Raw genomic sequence first — 19,689 nt, forward strand, 5'->3', positions numbered from 1 at the left:
ATATTTTAATTTGTCATTTTAACCACATAAAACACTTAAGCAGACACACATTAGAGGAATAAATTAAACTGAACTGATTAAATTAAGATAAATCATTTACAGGCAATAAGAACATCTTCCTGCATAGTGTTACAGTGATTTAAAGAGCGGCTGATCTAAAATAAAATGCTTAACTGTCATGGTTTTGGTTGTTTTGTGTAGTTCTATTCAGCTGTGAAGGTGCAGTAGATTCCCCAGTGATCACTAGTGTAGCGTCCACAGTCCAGCTTCTCCAGCCCCACCAAGGCCATGTGATCAGGGGCCAGACGAGGGACTGCATGTTTGATAGCCGGGCGGAGGTAGATTCTGTCAAAGCGGAAGCGAGCAGGTGTAGAAATATTCTGATTGGTGTTAGTAGTGGTGTCCCACGTGTAGCGGCAGTGCTCCTGCTTGCCCAGTCGCTCCCACACATCACAGACAGTTGCAGGCAGGCCCACCTTGGGTACCTAAGACGGGTCCAGAGAAAAGAGTTACTGTGATTACTTGTTACAAGTTTACTGGCTGTATGTGAGTGGAAGGAGCAGCGTCTGACCTCCGCATCCCTCAGGTTTGTGTCTCCCCCAAACACAACAGTGACATCATCAGGTGCATGTTTAAACCTCCACTTCACCACATGCAGCTGATTCATACGCTCTTTAGAACATGCCTTAAAGCTCTCAAAGTGAGATGTCATCAGGCACAGCTTCTGGCCGTCGACGATCACCTGATTTTTGCAAAGGAAAATGTTCCTGAGCGTCACATTCAGCTGAGCTTATGCATCTAAAGAAAATATCAGAGATGATTTTGCACACACCTGAGCAACAAGCAGGTTCCTCCTCATCTGAGTTGTACGATAAGGTACTATCTCACTCTCCACAAATGTGACTCGTGACTTTTTCAGCAACATCCCTGTGAAGTAACCTTCCTCAGCACCTGGTCAACACAAGTCAGGAGGAAGTTGGAGACTTTTAAAGGCAAAGACCTTCAAAGGAAATCCTTTGTCAGGTGATCATGGGCTAGATTGCACATAATAACTGAAAGCACACAATATCACAGTGAATACACTGCTGCTATGATAGTGGGCTTATAGTGGGATTTATTCCACTCATCTCCAGCTCCATGTGTTTGTTTTATATCTCTACTAGGACAGCTTTGAATGATTCATTACTCAAAACTGTCTGAAACAAGCTGTTATGGCTCCTCCCCCTTCAAGCAGCCTGACGTCTGACTTACTAGAGTTACTACTTCTAGACAAAAGACACGAAATTCAAGTGTTTATAGCCTGAGCGTTGACACCCAGGATTTACCTAGCTTCTCCAATTTCAAATTTATTCTTTGAAAATGCAGAATCATAGTAACAATACATACAGTATGTTGGATGTGAGAGAAAACAAGAAACTACCTTACAATATAAAGCGCCTTGAGGCGACTGTTGTTGATATTCGGAGCCGTATAAATGAAATTGAATTGAATTACATACAGTATGTGCTGGATGTGAGAGAAAACCAGGAAAACCAAAACAGGCTCAAACAGCTGAGCTTCTCCAAAGTGTATCCATGGCCTGTGTAATAATCTTGTAGTGTTGGTACAACAGTCAGGTTTAAAAAAACAGTGAAGGAAGAACACAGATGTTTTCTTTGCAAGCTCCTTTGACAACACAGATGTTAATAATATTAACTAAAGTCCCTAACAGCTCTCCTCATGTGTGACACTACGTGAAGCCAAAGCAGTTCAACTGCATTCAGCCATTAATCACCATTTGATCATTCATACATGGACTTTTCCTACCTGTATCTGACATACTGTACCTTCAATCATCAGGTAGCTCGCAAACCGTTTCTTCAAGAACTGGACATAAGGGGGAATGAGCTCCTGCAGGAACACCACATCAGGTTTGTATCTGCATTTACAAACATTATCTTTTATAATATTAACTCTCACATATATGCAGCCTTTAGCAACATTTCCCGTAAATGATGCCTAAAAGTGTAGTATGTGCTTACAAGTTTAAATATTTAACCAGGCCTCTGGCACGCTCTGGACGTTTTTCCCCATTAATCCCGTCCACGTTCCAGGTGATTAGGGACAGTTTAAAATCCTCTTTTTCTGAGGGTTTCTGTGTGGCAGCAGGACTGTTGGCTGGACTGGCACCTGGAGTGTCGGCCGGAATGTAAGCAGGACTTCCATCAGGACTGTCATCAGCCAATTCCATCCTGCAAATTTTTCACACAGTCAGTCAGCTCAAACACAAAGAATCATAGGTGAACTTTACCATATGTAGGAGAACAGACAGCAGACTTACCAGTCATCTGGAGTAGTATCTTCACCACTGTGTGTTTCAGAGTCGCTCTCCATGTCAGCTTCAACAAACTAGTTCAAGGCTCTCTGAAAGAAAAGTGACAAGAAGGTTTTGCTTTCTATTCATTTACTATAACTGAAAAAGGGCTTGGCTGCAAATACACCCAGGCAGTTTCTCAGTATGTTTATTTGTGTACTTGTGTCCATGGTTGCAAACAAATATGGTTCATAGTATGTTGACAAGTTCTTGCTCCACCCATTCTATCAAGGTATGTGGCGGGGGCGTGGTCTTTGGCAGAGGAGGGGTGACGCAATGAGCTCGCGGGGCGGCGTGGAGGCGGGAAGGAGCAGGTGTGCAGAACTGTGTTAATGAGAGAAACCTTTCTTATGTCAAAGGAGCTTGCAAAGAAAAGCGTCTGGACTTCTTTAAGTTACTTGAAGATGTTTCACCTCTCATCTGAGAAGCTTCTTCAGTTCTAAGGTCAAATGGTGGAGAGTCCCAGATATAAACCTAGTGGGAGTGACCCCCCACAGAGGGACAAAAGGACCCCCTGATGATCCTCTAATCGCCTGAGCCAAGGTGGGAAACTGGGCGTGGGTCCCAATCAGCCAGAGTTTCGGGTGAGTTCATTGTGAAACCTGGCCCCACCTTATCATGCGAATTCCTGAGGTCAGATGGCCCAGGATGTGAGTGGGCGTTAAGGCGTCTGGGAAGGGATCTCAAAACTGGATTATAGATGGCAGACAGTTGGTGTCGTAAACCACCGCCTCTGTTCAAAGATGGTCGCTCACAGTGGACACTCCTCTTTCTTTGTTTGTGCAGTGCCGGAGGTGCCCCAGGCTTCCCAGGGTTTTTTTCCCTTTGAGGTACTGTACAGCAGGCAGCCGCGGGGGGTACTCGACCTGATTAAGGAAAACTGGGAGGAAGGGTCGAGCCCCGCAAAGAATGAAATTCAATACGTGCTGGACTTGAAAGCAAAGTTGGACAGGTTTGGGAGGCTATCATGGGAGAATTTGCTCCAGGCCCAGCAACGTCAGCAAACCCTGTACAACAGAGCGGCTAGGCTCAGGCAATTTTCACCGGGAGACGAAGTGCTTGTATTACTCCCTTCCTCCAGCTCTAAACTGCTCGCCAAGTGGCAAGGGGCCCCTGTGGTCACATGGCAGGTGGGGGACATTGACTATGAGGTCGCCCGGTCGGACAGGGGAGGAGCGCTGCAGATTTACCACCTTAACCTCCTTAAAACAACACATCTCCCCTCTCTGGTTCTGAACTCCCCTTTCTTAAAAACCCAGAGAGATTATAGTTGCCCTACGTTGAAGAACACCAAACCCTCTTCCTATTTTATTGCTTATTTTCATCGACAATTCTGCTAATTTTATGTGTGTGTGTCCACCCTAGGGGAGCTGGTGTACCACCTTCTCCCGCTAGTTGGAAGCAACTTTTACACACATTTCTACACTCCTCTCTTTTTTTTCTTTTCCTGTTTTTGTTCCCAATTTTCAAGATTTTTAACCCCATTTTTCACTGTTTTTACACACACATCAACTTTTCCCACACAACCATTCTCTTTCATCTCACAACATACTTGCACTCACATTTCTTACCATACAGTCAAATATTGAGTTTTATCTCTGGCCGCTGGGTGAAACATCCGCCGCTACTGGATCTAGATCCCATATTTACATTCAGAGCGTCCCCTGCAATGGCCTTCTTCCCTTCTCGGCAGAAAAGTGCTAAAATACCGTCACTCCGCACACTGTATTGTGCAGACGTTATCAACAGTGGACTCGAACCACCGTTCCCTGTGATGGACCGGTGTTTTTGCAATTACTTTCTGGCAGACGATTGCTTTTCTTTGCACAACACCGGAACCGAACACAAGCCTGGGGACTCGAACCCCAGGATTTTCCTCCCGGAGACTCAAACTCCGGAGCAGCAAGCACTTCACGGCTTGGCCAGACAAAAAACTCCTCATGACTGTATACAAAGTTAGCTACAACTCACCCATCTGCAGGAGTCCCCTCAAAGTTGATGGTCTCGGTGGTGACTGAAACACACGGTTCTGTGACTCTTCCATTTCCTTCGCTTCAACAGCTGGTAGGACAAAGGTACCTTTTCCCTCAGGGGTGATCAGCCCCTCCATGAAACCGTTGTTCAGCGACCACATGGACTATCATGTCGACAACGCCATTTTGTTGTGGAAGTTTTCCATTTAAATAAAGCCTGACGAGCGGTGAGCGGTAGCTAACATTCTTTAATCAAACACACAAAGAACAGACAACCAAGCTTGATGAAGTCCCTGCATGACTGCGGGACAGACGGTCAGCAGAGTCTCCCTGAGCCTAGCATGGCTCTCAGTTAAATACCTTCTCCAGGAACAAAAGGCAGTACACAGCTGTTTCACACCTTAACACTAGAATTACTGAGCCTTTTTTTCCCTGGTGCGAGTCCCTACTACTAGATTTACTAGCCCTGCGCAAATTTGCGTAAATTCCACTGGCACTGCGTTGTCTTTACATTCCCTGGCACAGCAGCTGCAGCAGCTTCAGCAGCCTGCATCTGAGCTAATATTTCCTTGTGCTACATTCAAATTCAAATTTCAAATTCAAATTCAAATTTTATTTGTCACACACACACAACCATACACAGTATGACATGGGGGTGAAATGCTTGTAGCTGTACAATGCCCGACCATTAAATGACAGAAGAAAAGTTTTACAATATTTACAATTTACTACAAAAATTTACAAATTAACTTAGGAATTTACAGTAAAGAATGTGCAAATAGCAGAAGAGATTATAAAGATAAGGATTATAAATTATAGGAATTATAGGATTATAGGAAATGTGTGGTGGTGCGCGTGGTGACGTGTGTGAGAGTCCAGTCTTATAGTGACGTGTTTGGGAGAGTCCAGTCCTACACCTGGTTCAGGCCCCGAATAGCCTGGGGGAAGAAGCTCCTCTTCATTCTCTCTGTTTTGGCCTTAAGGGAGCGGAAGCGCTTCCCAGACCTCAACAGTGAGAAGAGTCCATTGTTGGGATGGGAGAGGTCCATCATAATCTTCCTAGCTTTGGACTTGCACCGCTTGGTGTAGATGGACAGCAGGTCAGGGAGCTCTGAATGAATGATGCGTTCTGCCGAGCGCACCACCCTTTGCAGATCTCGTCTGTCCTGCTTGGTGCTGTTCCCAAACCAGGTGCAGATGTTTGACGTCAGGACGCTCTCGATGGTGCTGGAGTAGAAGTTCTTGAGCACCTTCAGTGGCAGATGGAAGTCTCTAAGTCTTCTGAGGAAGAAGAGATGCTGACGGGCTTTCTTAACCAGGGTGTTGATGTGACAGGACCATGACAGGTCCTGAGTGATGTGGACAGCCAGGTATCGGAAACTGTCCACTCTCTCCACTGGCGTGCCACTGATGATGAGGGGTTTGTAATTCCTCGCCTGCTTTGTAGTGAAGTCCACGATCAGCTCCTTAGTCTTGCTGACGTTTAGGAGGAGGTTATTCTCCTGGCACCAGGTCTCCAGGTTCCTAATCTCCTCCAGGTAGGCCGCCTCGATGTTGTCGGAGATCAGGCCCACAACAGCAGTGTCGTCAGCAAACTTGACAATGGAGGTGGTGTCTGATGTGGCTACACAGTCATAAGTGTACAGTGAGTACAGCAGGGGGCTTAAAACACAGCCCTGAGGCACTCCAGTGCTGAGTGAGATGGAGGGGGAGACTTGTTTTCCTACCCTCACTGATTGGGGTCTGTCTGTGAGGAAGTTGAGGATCCACTGACACAGTGATGAGCTGAGTCCTAGATCCGTCAACTTGGTGAAAAGCTTAGAGGGAATTATTGTGTTGAATGCTGAACTGTAGTCCACGAACAGCATCCTAACATAATTCCCTCTGCCAGTGTCCAGGTGACTCAGGGATGTGTGGAGCAGGTGAGATATGGCATCGTCTGTGGAACGATTAGTCCGGTAAGCAAACTGAAGTGAGTCGATGGTGGGAGGAAGTGAAGAAGTGATGTGATCTCTCATCAGTCTTTCAAAACACTTCATCACAGTTGAAGTCAGTGCTACTGGACGGTAGTCATTGTGGCAAGCGGGCTGTTGTTTCTTTGGAACAGGGACAATAATGGACTGTTTGAAGCACGTGGGAACCACAGCTTGGGCCAGGGAGAGGTTGAAGATCTCCGTGAACACCGGTGCTAGTTGATCAGCGCAGGCTCTAAGGACCCGGCCAGGGATTGCATCTGGTCCTGCTGCCTTCCTGGTGTTCACCCTCCTGAAGGTGTTCCTCACGGCATGCTCTGTGATGACGAATGCATTTTCTTCACTGGTGCACTCCGAGCGCGCGCAGCCGTTTGTTGTTTTAATTGCTGCGGCGTCGAAGCGAGCATAAAACGTGTTCAGCTCATCAGCCAGTGAAGCATCGCCATTCATCATTGAAGAAGCTGGTCGTTTATAGTCCGTTATAGTCCAGTACATGAATCGGCAATGAAGTTCCTGAGCTAGAAGACTCAGAAACAATCTTCTTTTGCCTGTCCACCCTGTACATGCCTTGTACAAAATGTAGGCATTCCCCGCCGCCAGGTCCAGCATATTGTAGAAAACCGCTACTGACCACCTGCGTGTTGCTGCTCTTACGGAATACATCCACACAAGTTGAGGAAGTTCACGCCAGACTTTATTCACCGTGCCCCATAACGGCGTTTTGCGCTGCAGCAGTCTGTGCGACAGTGACAGTGAAGTAAAGAAATTGTCTGTTGTGACGTTTCTCCCATCATCCAAAAACGGCTCCATCAGTTTCATGACCACGTTCTCTGCCAGCCTCTCTCCCTTCTGACGACTGGGGTCTTTTCCCAAGTAAGGAGACGCACTGCAGACATATTTGATGTCCAAGTCCACGGCCATTGAGAACTTGATCCCAAATTTGTCTGGCTTGGTTGCGATATACTGTGTGAATGGACAACGAACCTTGGTAGGGAACAGCTGTTCATCTATGGTCATGTGTTCTCCTGGAGTGAAACTCTTAGCACAGTTCTTGTTGAAGCGTGTCCAGATGTCGGAGATCGCCGCAAATTTATCTGTTTTCACCTGTTCTGCCTGCGTGTCCTTGTCATCAAATCGAAGGTGTTGCATAATTGAAATTAATCTATCTCGGGGCATTGTCTCTTTGATTACTGGCACCAGAAATCTTTATGACCAGCAATCCACAATGGCACCAACAGGACACATGATTGCTCTTACAAACAGGATTGAAATGAATGCCATCAGTTCATGAACTGACAAATTCCAGTCCAGCTCTGTTCTGTGGGCTTGATGGACCGTACACTCCCTGATGGTCTGCAGCATTCACACGTCTAACAGGCAAAGGAAGCTTTGGAGCACACTTGTAATCTTACGTTGTCAGAAGATAAACAAATAGAGAATGGTAAATTTACATGGACCTCACTCTAAATGGGTTTATATAAATATCATATGTAATATGGCAGTGACAAACCTTAGCAGACTTTGTGGGTCCAGCTTGTGCAGTGAAGCACGACCGATTTGCTACTGCACTGGGCATTCCAATGTCCTCTTCAACCCACACGGTGCCGTCTTTTGCCGTCTGGCTCTGGCTGGGCTTCCCAGTATCATGGGGCCTCTTCCGTGGAGGCATGTTGGGTTCTTGTTCCGTCTCCTTTTCAGATTCTTCTGAGGAGGTATCAGTGGCCTGTATTAGATTATTCTGTTATTATATGTTACCTTATATATGTAATCAAAGTAGTTGAATTAGAATACTGCTGTAGATCACATTATACCCTTTAATATAGAGTGTGTGAGCTGTATGTAGTTTAGTTCTCATTATACTTTTGAGTTAACAGAACATATTCACATATTAGTTCATTAGATAAATGTGCATCACTCTGTATCCTTGATCTGCTGGGAATGTGTTACACTGTTTTCTTGACATGCTTAATTGTTGAATCATGAAGAGAAGGTTGTAAGCAGGAGACTCTGTGTCTAAAGACAGGGGAGATAGATAGACCACATTCCACACCCCCACCTTACAGAAAGCAGAGAAACAACTGCCGAGGTCATAACTTAGGCGCTGTAACAGAGAAAAAATGTGATGTTTTGGCTTTTACGACTAGCTGGGGGCCACTAGAGACTATAAAAAGCTGAGCAACCCGTCACCATTTAGAGACATGTGCCTGACCCTCTGGTAGCATCTCTCCCGTCCGGACGTTGTAATGCTCTGACTGTTGAATTGTATGGAAATAAATGATTGTTGATTGAGCATTGATACACCGAGTATTGTCCTTCCTTCAGCCCAAAGATTCAAAGAATTGGGAGAATTCAACAACTTGGTGCCGTGTGACCCGGATCTTTGGTGTGCTGAGGAGGTGCAGATTTGACCTTTGGTGAGATCGTGAGGCGAGGTGAACAGAGGACCGGTCCAAAAATAAAAAGGTAAGCACAGCCTGTTGTATTATAAATACCAAATGTGCATATTGGGCTTTCCAAATTAATCTGTTCGCTGAGTCACATGTATTTTCACAGTAAATTTGTCGGTGTCTGGTTTTTGGCGCAAGATACTAACAACATAAGTTGAGGCTGAATTCCAGTGTGTTAAATAAACTGCTTCTACCGAGATACTAATAACATACTACGTTGGACTAGTTGCAGTAATCTGCTTCTACCGAGATACTAATAACATACTACGTTGGACTAGTTGCAGCCACTTTACCTTCCACATTTAATTTTGTCTAATACTGGCTTCTGTAGCAATAATAAATTAGAATTTATTCTGAAGACGCGGCCATTAGTTCAGTACATTGAAGTCGAGGTTTGAAGTTTGTTTATGGTGTCGGTTACGTCCTGGCTCTTGCCGGCTATGAAATAGAAGTTGATTTAAGGAAAAGCAGATGCTGGCTTCACGGTGCGGTTGAACGCTGGCAACGCGAGAGCGAAACACGTCCGTAGGTTTGGTTTATGATACGGCCGTGTTCCGGTGGTGCGGCCGTGAAGTGCAGTAGTGGTTGGTGCTAATTTTAGTACATTGAACAGAGGCTTGACGGTGGTTTGTGGCGTCAGTCGAGTTTTTTTTTTTAAGGGCTGCGGTCATAAAACAAAGTAAAATTTTACTTGCCAAGAAGTACATAGAGCAAAACCTGGTTTATGATGTCGGGTATAACTTCGGGGATGCAAGCATCACTTTTATGATGCGACTTTGCCCCGTTGTGGCGGTCATAAGCGCAGAGAAAGGGGTATTTTGGTCTATGGTGCAGTGTGCTTCAGAAGATCTAATAGTTGAGCTCAGAGGTTTCTGTGCAAATTTCTGCTGATGAGGAGCGCTCTCTGTGTGTCTCACTGATGGTGAAACGCGCTGTGTGTGTAAGGCACGCTCTGGCTGTGGGTGAGGCGCGCGCTGAGTGTGCTTTTTGTGTGTGTGAAGTCTGAACACAGTGACAGTGACGGTTGATGTGTTTGATTAGGAGGACATTAGAGCAAATACACATTTTAGGATCAAAGGTTGATGCCTAGTGTACCTGTGGAACTTTGCCCTAGGAGTGGCGACCCTCCTGTCCGTGGACGCGTGGCCAGGACCGGCGTCGTCCGGGTGCCGAGGTGGTGACTTGGGGAGGTGAGGGCCCCCGCATAGCTACGGAAATAACACTGGAACGGCCGTGTAATCACGGGTTCACATTTATTTCCGGACTAGAACAAGACACATTTTGCGAACAAACGTTGAGTCTAGATTAGTAAAGAAATATAAAAAGGTTGAATTCCTCGTTTCAGTGGTTGAAATTGTTGTGTGCCTGTCCCCTGACGAGTGTGAAATTAAAATAAAGAGGGAATTTGGAGCCACATGGAGATAGACGGGCATAATTGGGTGTATTACTCTGTGGTGTAATAAAAATAAAAAGGAGAGATAGTAAGAGGTGTGCAGTGGAGAATTATGGAGGAGTAGAGAGAGGAATGTGTTGGGAGACTGGCGTACAGTTTACGCTGTCAAGGTAGGCGGGTTGCCTGCTTATCGGTTTAAAAGTGATGAAAATGAAATTAAAATAAATCTCTTAGTGTGTTAATACAGGAAGCTGCGGACCTGGACCAACTGCCCCCACAAGCACAGCGGCCGAAGCAAAATTATAGGTAATGGGAACCACACCCAGCACGAATCAGCAGCTGTGAAAAAGACAGCAGCGAGGAGAGAATTAGAGGAGAAATTAAGAGACGTTTTAGCACATAAAATTGGGGCCAACGGACTTGTGGAGGTTGGGAAGGCGTCCGGAGCATCACAACAAAAAGGTGAAACAAAAACACACACAAGCAGAGAAATCTGAGAGAAAGGCTCCTTTTAAGGTAACGCCTAGTTTGAGAAAAGATAAAATTAACCTGCTTTTATACAAATGCACATACACGCAATGAAGAAACAGCTTACACTCATGAACACGTGAAGATTTTCCAGCAAGGTTAAAGAAAAATTAACATACTTAAATGATGAAGTTTATACATTACTGACAAAGAAACCCTCTGGGTTGCAGGACAACAATTTAACTAAAAAAAAAAAAAGGAACACTGGTCTAACCAACCAGGCAAGACACAACAAATTTAGTGGTTAAAAGATTCAAATTGTGACATGTTTTCTGTTGATTGATTAATAAAAGTGATTACTGAATGAAAGAAAGTTCCTTTTTTGGGCTTTTAACCATGATCTTAAGAATTTTAACATATACCGGTGTTGTCCTGTCAACTTGGTGGGTTAGGAGTTGATTATATCGGGAGACAAAAAACAAAAAAAAGGGGGAGAGAAGGCTGACACAGGGCCTGGCCCCATTGTCTCCCCTCTGAATAACACAGCCAACACAACATCATTTTCCTGTTCGTTTGTTTTTGTTTTTGTTTTTTGTTTGTTTTTGTTTTGTTTTTGTTTTTTCTATACATATTTAATTACAGGCTGCTTTGCCGGCCCTGAAAGCCGAGGCTGACTGGACTCCTGCTCTCCCCCATACGTGACACTGACCAAATGCTGCAACAGCTGGACCCACAACAACGACCTGAGAATGTCAACAGACCTGCAGGAATGTGATCTCAGGCAGCCGAAACGGAGAGCACTAAACCTAAGGCCCGTTTCACTACACGGGGGAAAATTCCCAGACTGCGTCAGCTGACAGAGCTGTGACGAGACGCCCGCCAAGCCCGAATGAAAAGTAAGGCCGAGCGAAAGAATGCTGACCTTGATAACTTTGCATTCACACTGTGCAGGACAGTGATGGACCAACACGGATGATCGGGCGGCAAAAAGGGCGTGACCGAGACAAGAGGAGTAACTGAGGACAGAAGGCACCTCAGAATGGACAAAAACACAGAAGAAGATGCAGGTTTCACCTGCGGTGAACATCGACACTGGAGAAAGGACTGCCCCAATTGGGGTCAGAACCAGGACGGACAGAACTTTGGGCAGCAGCAGCAGCAATGGTCGCAAACAAACTGAAAAAGGAGGGGGGCAGGACCCCAGGGCATGCTTCAGGCCGTGGTTTACCCAGAACACCAGAACAGGAAAGTGATGAACACAAACACACACATCTACATGCACTGACTCAGAATGAAGAGAAACAAACACACACACACACACACCCACACACACACACACACACACACACACACACACACACACACACACACACACGTCTCCAAACACACAGATTCAGAATGAAGTGAAATACACACATGAACACGTGCACTCGTTGAGTGAGTGAGAAATGACACACACACACATATACACACGCTGATGCAATGAAGAATGCTTTGCTTATGCTGATATGCAAAATGCTGCACACAAACATCCCAATGCATAATTTTTATGAGGGGCCATTGATTACTTAGAATGTGTTATATGTCACCTAGAAGGCATTTATGTAGATTTTAGGAATAAGCTCTAAAACGGTTTGGTTATGAAAACAATGTCTGTGCGTGATGTCTGTTTATGGCTCAAGGCCTTGACTGAATTCTTTGCTGTGCTTCACACAGCCCTGATGAGGAACAGTGGCACAGAGTGAAAATGATGAATTAATAGTGTAAGTTTAGGTTGGAGTACGGCATTTTCTGGGATTGAGTTTTAATTCAAGGAGGAACAAAAGGTGTTACGGCACCTGAGGTTCTCATTCCCACACAATATTGTCCCGGCAGGAAGCAAAATGTTCCTGTGAATTTCTGGTTGATTGTTTGGTTTTGTTTAGCGCTAGCTTGATTTTATCAGTAAGCTTTGGCTTGTGTTCTTTCTCGTAAGCGAGAGAGGGATAGTTTTATGCTTGGACATGTCTGCAACGGGCCCTAATTTGTGTTATTTTAGTAGTATTTTGTTGGTTATGTCTGTTTTCGTTTTTGTTACAGTGCACTGGAGAAAAAACATCTGAGAGGTGTGATCCACCGGTGGTGATATGTTGATATTTTGTGAGTTCATGATTTAACAATCAGCTCTTTAAACAAGGCCTGAAAGATTGAAATTTAAAGCGCTATAAAATATTATTACTGTAAACAGTTGCAAAGTGTGCTTCTCCATGATTGTAATTGGCTTGGGAGAAATTCACTTATAGGGAACACTGATCTAAAAGGATTGCACCGAGTCAATCCGGCCCAAAAAACAACAAGGAATTGTTTTCCTTTAAAATGATGACGTCATCTTGCTGGTGATGGATGCTCGAATAGGTTGCGCGTGAGACTCCATTATCAGCAACATCTGGTATGAATGTGTATGGAGGTATGCATGTGAATGGACTGACGACTAAAAGCTTTGACTGACTTGATACTGAGACAATGACTGCACCCACTTTAGGATTAGTAAATGCCAATAAACAATTCACCCAGCCGACAAGAGAAGGGTGGATGCTTCGCTTTGTTTTGTTTTGTTTTTTCAGGAGCAGGAGGATAAGAGAGACTGGAGGAGGAGACTCTAGCTTCACATAAGTATGAACTACAGACTTAACACTGTGGTTGCTGATTTTGAGTTACCGATGTTTGCATTAAGAAAACTGTGCTATATTAGCTGTGTTTTGAGTAAGGTATCATGTTATATTATTGGGAATGCCAAATGCTACAGTGGAGAAGACTTTTTATACCACTCATGACTGGAATATGTTACTATTAACCATAGCAGGCCACTGTAAAAAGTCAATTAAATTTTATAGAGGAAAATCGCCAAAATTGAACAATACCTATGAATGACTGGCCACATTCAGAATAGAGATATGCAATAATAAACATTGGTCCACATGATTTAGGTTCTCACTTGAAATAGTAAGTTATTAAATGTAGAATATAATCGACAGGGACATTTGATAGGATGTGGTACTGCAAAAGAACAAGAGCAAAGTAAATAAAGAAAATATTGTGTTTAGTTTGGATAAATTCAAATTAAAATGTACCATTACACTCAGAGGATCAATATGGAATAAAACATATGCAAAATTTGTAGGAAGTACATGACTGATAACTGTTCTGTCCTGAGCGTTTGTTTCTAGAGCACCCACTTGACCACACCAACAGTTTCTCGCCACCGAGGAGGGGTACTTGCAAAAAGAATAAAATAAAAATCTGAGTTTAACAAAACATTTTAAATGTAAATATCAAGATTACCTTTCTTTTTCCATGAAATGTGCTTGTGGGCACGCCAGCCATTTTGAAAAGGTGGGCAAAACAATTGGCAAGGCCACACCCCCACACATGTGATATAATTTTAAAGGTACTGTTGCCCTCTCTAAGAAACATCAGGAATTAGAGGAGTGGCAAGTAGAGTATGCGAGCTACAAGCAAAAACTAAAATGTGTACTACAGTGTGCAAAAATGAAATACTGGGTCATCAGGGGGTCATGAGGGACATTTATAAAACTAAAAGTCCCACTAACCTTAAAGTGCACTTGAAAAGCCCACACAAGAAGGTTAACCTAGCTTACCTAGAAGACCTCATCAGGGGGAGCACACTCCCCCTCCTTGAAGAGCTCACCCACTCAACCCGCATCCCCAGAAAACAGCTAACCCCAGATAAGGCAGCGTGATGTATCCCGAGACAACAGGACTGGGACATCTAAATAAAGGTGTGAAACAATCGCCTTCAAAAGGTTATCAATTCACTCCAACCAAAATTAGGACCACACGGTGCGGCAAGAGTTAATAGTTATTAGTCTCAACACCCAAGGATAACCAGAAGAGCATGACTGATATGATGGAACTGGGATTTTGTTACACTTAATTTTTGCAAAACACAAATAAAACTAAATTGAAACTAAGGATTTTCAGAAAATAAAAACTACACTAAACTAGCAAAGAATTGGTAAAAACTAATTACAACTGGTAAAAATTGAAAATCTGGAGTCGAAACTAAATAAAAATAACAACTAATGGAAATGGCGAAAAGTTTAAAACCCTGGTGCAGAGATTGGCAAATCTGACCAGGAAACGTTATAAAATGGATTGTCAGGATAGTCAGCGTTAAAGCCACTTTTGACAGTCCATACTAGGATGGCATTGGACATCTTCGGGGCAGAAAAGGGTTGGTGTGACCAAGGTGTGGTTTGGCTTGTTGTATGTACATTTCAAAATGTTACAGCTCTGGATGGACCAGTTACCAGATATGATGTCACTAACCTTCTCTTTTAATTGTCTAGCTCCAATGAATTGACACATGGGAGTGTGTCAAAAAGGGGGAAGTTGAGTCCGAGCATCAAACAATGGTTTTATGAACATCTTATGACGTTATTTCTGTGTTTAATAATTTAGCTATGGTAAAACTTAAGCTTATAATGTGTTAGACTTAGAAAGGGTTCACTAATTTTTGATTTCTTTTACACACACATAGATTATGATTAGAATAGGTCCTGAACATAATATTTTAAACCAAATTTGAATCATTAGAACAACAATGGATAACAATATTAGATTATCAAGGCTAGGGAGAGAGGTGTTTTGGTTTTCTGTCTCTTGCAGAGAAAGGAACAGACACCAGACGGGGACACGGAGATGTGAGGACCCTTCACAGCAGAGACAGATGTAGGGACAGCCGAGACAGCAACTGGGGTCAAGTGTCATGACGTTTGGGCTCCTGGAGAAGATGGATCCCACAAACACAGCAATAACCATGAAGGGGTTGGCGAAAACCAGGAACACCAGACCAACGAGGTTCGAGAGGCTCTTGGCAAAAAGGGGGACACGCCGGTGAACCCAAAACACACAGATCCTTGTTTGAAATCGGGGCAGAATAATCCCCAGAACTGTGCAATGACTAAAGGGTGGTCTAACCCCGGAGGTCGAAGAAAGAAGCTGAGAATCACCCAACTGGAAGACACTGGTAGCTGCAGCAATAAAAATAAAGGTTAAAAGCTCCTTAGACAGAGGTTCTAGTCTAAGTACATTTGAAAGGTATAAGGTGGCATTAAAATGGGAGTGGAAAACTGGAGCACCAAAATAAAGCTGTGGGAGAATTGGGGAGTGATGGGAGAGTCATCTGTAACTGCTGTTATGGTTGTAAATCTAACTTTGCTTGCATCTGAACTGCGTGAACACAGAGGTCATCCCACATATGGTCCACCCGTTAAAGGGGGACAGAGGGCCTCAGGATCAAGAAAACTTGGACCTTGCGACCCTGGAGTGCATGTTGTAAGTGATCTCTTTCAGAGATCAAAAGGGGGAATTATTAGATTATTCTGTTATTATATGTTACCTTATATATGTAATCAAAGTAGTTGAATTAGAATACTGCTGTAGATCACATTATACCCTTTAATATAGAGTGTGTGAGCTGTATGTAGTTTAGTTCTCATTATACTTTTGAGTTAACAGAACATATTCACATATTAGTTCATTAGATAAATGTGCATCACTCTGTATCCTTGATCTGCTGGGAATGTGTTACACTGTTTTCTTGACATGCTTAATTGTTGAATCATGAAGAGAAGGTTGTAAGCAGGAGACTCTGTGTCTAAAGACAGGGGAGATAGATAGACCACATTCCACACCCCCACCTTACAGAAAGCAGAGAAACAACTGCCGAGGTCATAACTTAGGCGCTGTAACAGAGAAAAAATGTGATGTTTTGGCTTTTACGACTAGCTGGGGGCCACTAGAGACTATAAAAAGCTGAGCAACCCGTCACCATTTAGAGACATGTGCCTGACCCTCTGGTAGCATCTCTCCCGTCCGGACGTTGTAATGCTCTGACTGTTGAATTGTATGGAAATAAATGATTGTTGATTGAGCATTGATACACCGAGTATTGTCCTTCCTTCAGCCCAAAGATTCAAAGAATTGGGAGATTTCAACACCTGCTAAACAAATGAAACCTTTCCTACATCAGAATCTGCTTCGTCCATTTCCTGAAGCAAGGCCAAAGCCTGTTGCGCGGAGAGGTTCTTCCTGCGTGGCAGTGATATGGAGGCCATCCTGATGTGCGTTCTCAGAAATGCGAACAAGAAATGATTCTCCCGCCTGGGTCGGTCTGCTTTTATGCACAGCACTGTGCTGTGGTAATGCAATGCCACTCCTACACATACACAGTCACAGTGGAACAATGGAAGATCTGTGCTGAGAGTCAAGGAAGGTGTGAATGTGTGTCTTTCATATTTACAGGTCAGTCAATGTGTGGGATATTTTGTATAGATACGGCAGACATTTGTGAAGATTGTAACACAGAGGTTTGGCCTGCCTTGGATCTGAGCAACTCTGAGTGAACAAATGCAAATGTGCCAGGCCTCAAGGGTGGTTTGCACAACAAAAGCTGGAGGAGAAACGAGCTGACGACCTGTGAAAATCTCAGCAGGGGTGAATAACACCTCGGGACTTGCACCAGAAAATAAAAAAGCCAGTAATTCTAGTAGGTGTTGGGTTGAGGGAAGTCACGCAAATTTGCGCAGGTTTAGTAAATCTAGTGTTAAAGCCTGGAGAGAGGCTGAAACCGCTGCTCTGGTGAGCCTGGTTAAGGAGAGAGATGAGTTGGGGCCGGAGGTGCCAAATTCCACCATTCCCACCTCCCTCCATTGTAATGACCATCTCACACAGACCCAGAGAGCGGATGTTGCTGCATTGCAACAGCGCTTTGCTGATGTATTCTCCCCCCTGCCGCCTTATGTCTCTCATAGAGCACCATATTAACAATAATATTAATAATAATACATTTTATTTGAAGGCGCCTTTCTAAAACCCAAGGCCACCTTACAAAGAGAAAAAGACATCAATAAAGCAGTAGATTAAAATAGATTCTAATCCATTAAAATATTTAAAAAAAACAGCAAAATATAACCACAAACAACAAATAATAATAATTTAAAAAATCAAACACACGATTTGACAGCAAGTAAAATCTGTATTAAAGTGAGTAAGCCAGTTTAAACAAGTAGTTTCTGAGTTTGAGTTTGTTGTGACTGAAATAAGGGAAGGGAATCTATATTTCTTAAGGCTGAAGGAACTCTGTGCCCCATAGTGATAAGGCGAGCAGAAGGAACAACAAGATGAGTGGCAGATGAAGATCTGAGAGAGCAGGAAACAGTGGTGATATGAAATCAGATCACAGAGATAAACATGAGAATTAAGATTTTGAAGTTTATCGTGGCTTCTGTGGGCAACCAGTGAAGCTGTTGAAGAATTGGGGTAATATGGTCTCTTAAGGGAGTACGAGTTATGACCCGAGCTGCAGAATTCTGAAGAAGTTGAAGTTTATGGAGGGACTTATTGGAAAGACCAAATAGGAGGGAGTTGCAATAATCGATCTGGGAAGTAATAAGACTATGGACAAGGATGGCAGCAGCATGGGGAGTAAGGAAGGGACGAAGTCGGTTAATGTTGCGTAAGTAAAAGTATGCAGACCGGGTTATGTAATTAATGTGAGACTGAGATGGGAGAGTACTGTCAAGTATGACACCCAAACTCTTTACCTGCAGGGAAAGAAGGGTGGGGGAATTTTCAATATTAATGGAGAAACTGTGAGATTTGGTTAAGGTAGAGGCTGTGCCAATGAGTAAAACTGTTAAGTTTGAGAAAATTGGAGAAGAACCAAGATCTGATCTCCATAAGATAGTTAGAGAGGAAGGTAGGTGGAAGGGATGAATTGGGTTTGGAGGAAATGTAAAGCTGGGTGTCATCAGCATAACAATGAAAATTAATATAATATTTTCGGAATATTTGGCCAAGAGGGAGCATGTAGATAATGAATAAAAGAGGCCCTAATACTGAACCCTGGGGGACACCAACAGAAACAGGATAGAGACGTGAAGAGTGTGATTTAAGTTGGATAAACTGAGTGCGGTCTGAGAGATATGAGGTGAACCAGGCAAGGGGAGTGTGACTAATGCCAATGGATGCTAATCTGCTCAGGAGGATATGAGAAATTGTGTGAAATGCTGCACTAAGATCGAGAAGGATGAGAATGGTTAAAAGACCAGAATCAGCTGCCAACAGAAGATCATTAGTAATCCTTAACAAAGCAGTTTCTGTACTATGATTGGGGCGGAAACCAGACTGAAATTGTTTGTAGAGATTATGGTCATTGAGGTATGAGTGAAGCTGGGAGGCAACAACTTTCTTAAGGATTTTCAAAATAAAGGGGAGGTTTGATATAGGGCGGAGATCAAAATTATTGGGATCTGCACCAGCCTTTTTGAGAATTGGAATGACGGAAGCAGTTTTTAGGGATGGAGGATAAATTCCAGTGTTAAGGCAAGAGTGGATAATACTAGTTATGAGAGGAGCCAATTAGGGAAGACAAGCTTTAACTAACACAGAGGGAAGAGGGTCGAGCTGACAAGTGGATGATTTAGATTTTTTAATAAGATTTGATACAACAGCTATGGAATAAAACTTGAAAATGACTGAGAGGAAGACAGTGAGGAAAACAGAAAGTCTACTTCACAGTTAGAAGCTCCTACAAAGTTAAGTTGTTGGTGAATATCAGTGATTTTATGAGTGAAAAAAGATAGAAGAGAGTTACAAAAGTCAGCAGAGTCCATATGAGAGGGGAATGAGTCTGGAGGTTTTGTAATTTCTTTGTGTATGGTAAATCCAGTTTTCTTAAACAGACGTTCCAGTTGGCGTCCTTTAGCTTTGAGATGGCGCAGGTTAAGAGTAAACCGTGGTGCTGAACAGGAAAATGAGACAGTTCGGTGTTTAAGTGGAGCAAATATGTTAAGAAGGTTATGGAGGTCGACATTATAGTGAGAAACAAGTTCATCTGGGGATGAGGAGCTGTGAATAAATGGAAAGTCATAAATGGCAGATGAAAGATCTGCAGGGTTAATATTACTAATTTTCCTAAATGTGATGTCACGGGGTGTACAGGTTTTGTAGGCTTTTGTATTTACAGTAAAAGAAATAAACTTATGATCAGATTGGGGAAACAAATGGGCTTTACAGT

At 43.5% G+C, this 19,689-nt stretch overlaps 1 protein-coding gene and 2 long non-coding RNA genes across 7 annotated transcripts in view; 2 read left to right on the forward strand and 1 right to left on the reverse strand.

Moving 5' to 3' along the window:
* LOC309698926 (tyrosyl-DNA phosphodiesterase 2-like) lies at positions 1–4,535 on the reverse strand. 3 transcript variants are annotated; one of them, XM_082521684.1, is made up of 7 exons: positions 4,325–4,535; positions 2,321–2,403; positions 2,022–2,231; positions 1,827–1,918; positions 833–951; positions 572–742; positions 1–485 (listed from the first exon to the last, which is right to left on the reverse strand). In XM_082521684.1, the coding sequence occupies exons 2-7, from the start codon at positions 2,371–2,373 to the stop codon at positions 204–206; spliced, it is 927 nt and encodes a 308-aa protein (XP_082377810.1). In that variant the 5' UTR covers positions 2,374–2,403; positions 4,325–4,535; the 3' UTR covers positions 1–203. The 3 variants fall into 3 exon arrangements, with proteins under 3 accessions (XP_082377810.1, XP_082377811.1, XP_082377812.1); XM_082521685.1 differs by lacking the exon at positions 4,325–4,535 and adding an exon at positions 3,925–4,318; XM_082521686.1 differs by lacking the exon at positions 4,325–4,535 and adding an exon at positions 3,916–4,318.
* The window catches only part of LOC309698934, a 22,056-nt gene continuing 6,733 nt past the window's right edge, over positions 4,367–19,689 (forward strand). For both annotated transcript variants that reach the window (XR_014274218.1, XR_014274219.1), the window contains exon 1: positions 4,367–4,428. This is a non-coding gene — a long non-coding RNA (uncharacterized lncRNA). The remainder of the gene's footprint in view (positions 4,429–19,689) is intronic.
* Positions 8,015–16,549, forward strand: LOC309698933. Of its 2 annotated transcripts, XR_014274217.1 has the most exons (4): positions 8,015–8,762; positions 11,250–13,053; positions 13,211–13,259; positions 14,957–16,549. It is a non-coding gene; the product is annotated as an uncharacterized lncRNA (long non-coding RNA). The 2 variants fall into 2 exon arrangements; XR_014274216.1 differs by having other exon boundaries at positions 13,211–16,549.

The sequence above is a fragment of the Aulonocara stuartgranti genome, assembly GCF_965226115.1.
Source record: "Aulonocara stuartgranti genome assembly, chromosome: 22".
Classification (NCBI taxonomy): domain Eukaryota; kingdom Metazoa; phylum Chordata; class Actinopteri; order Cichliformes; family Cichlidae; genus Aulonocara; species Aulonocara stuartgranti.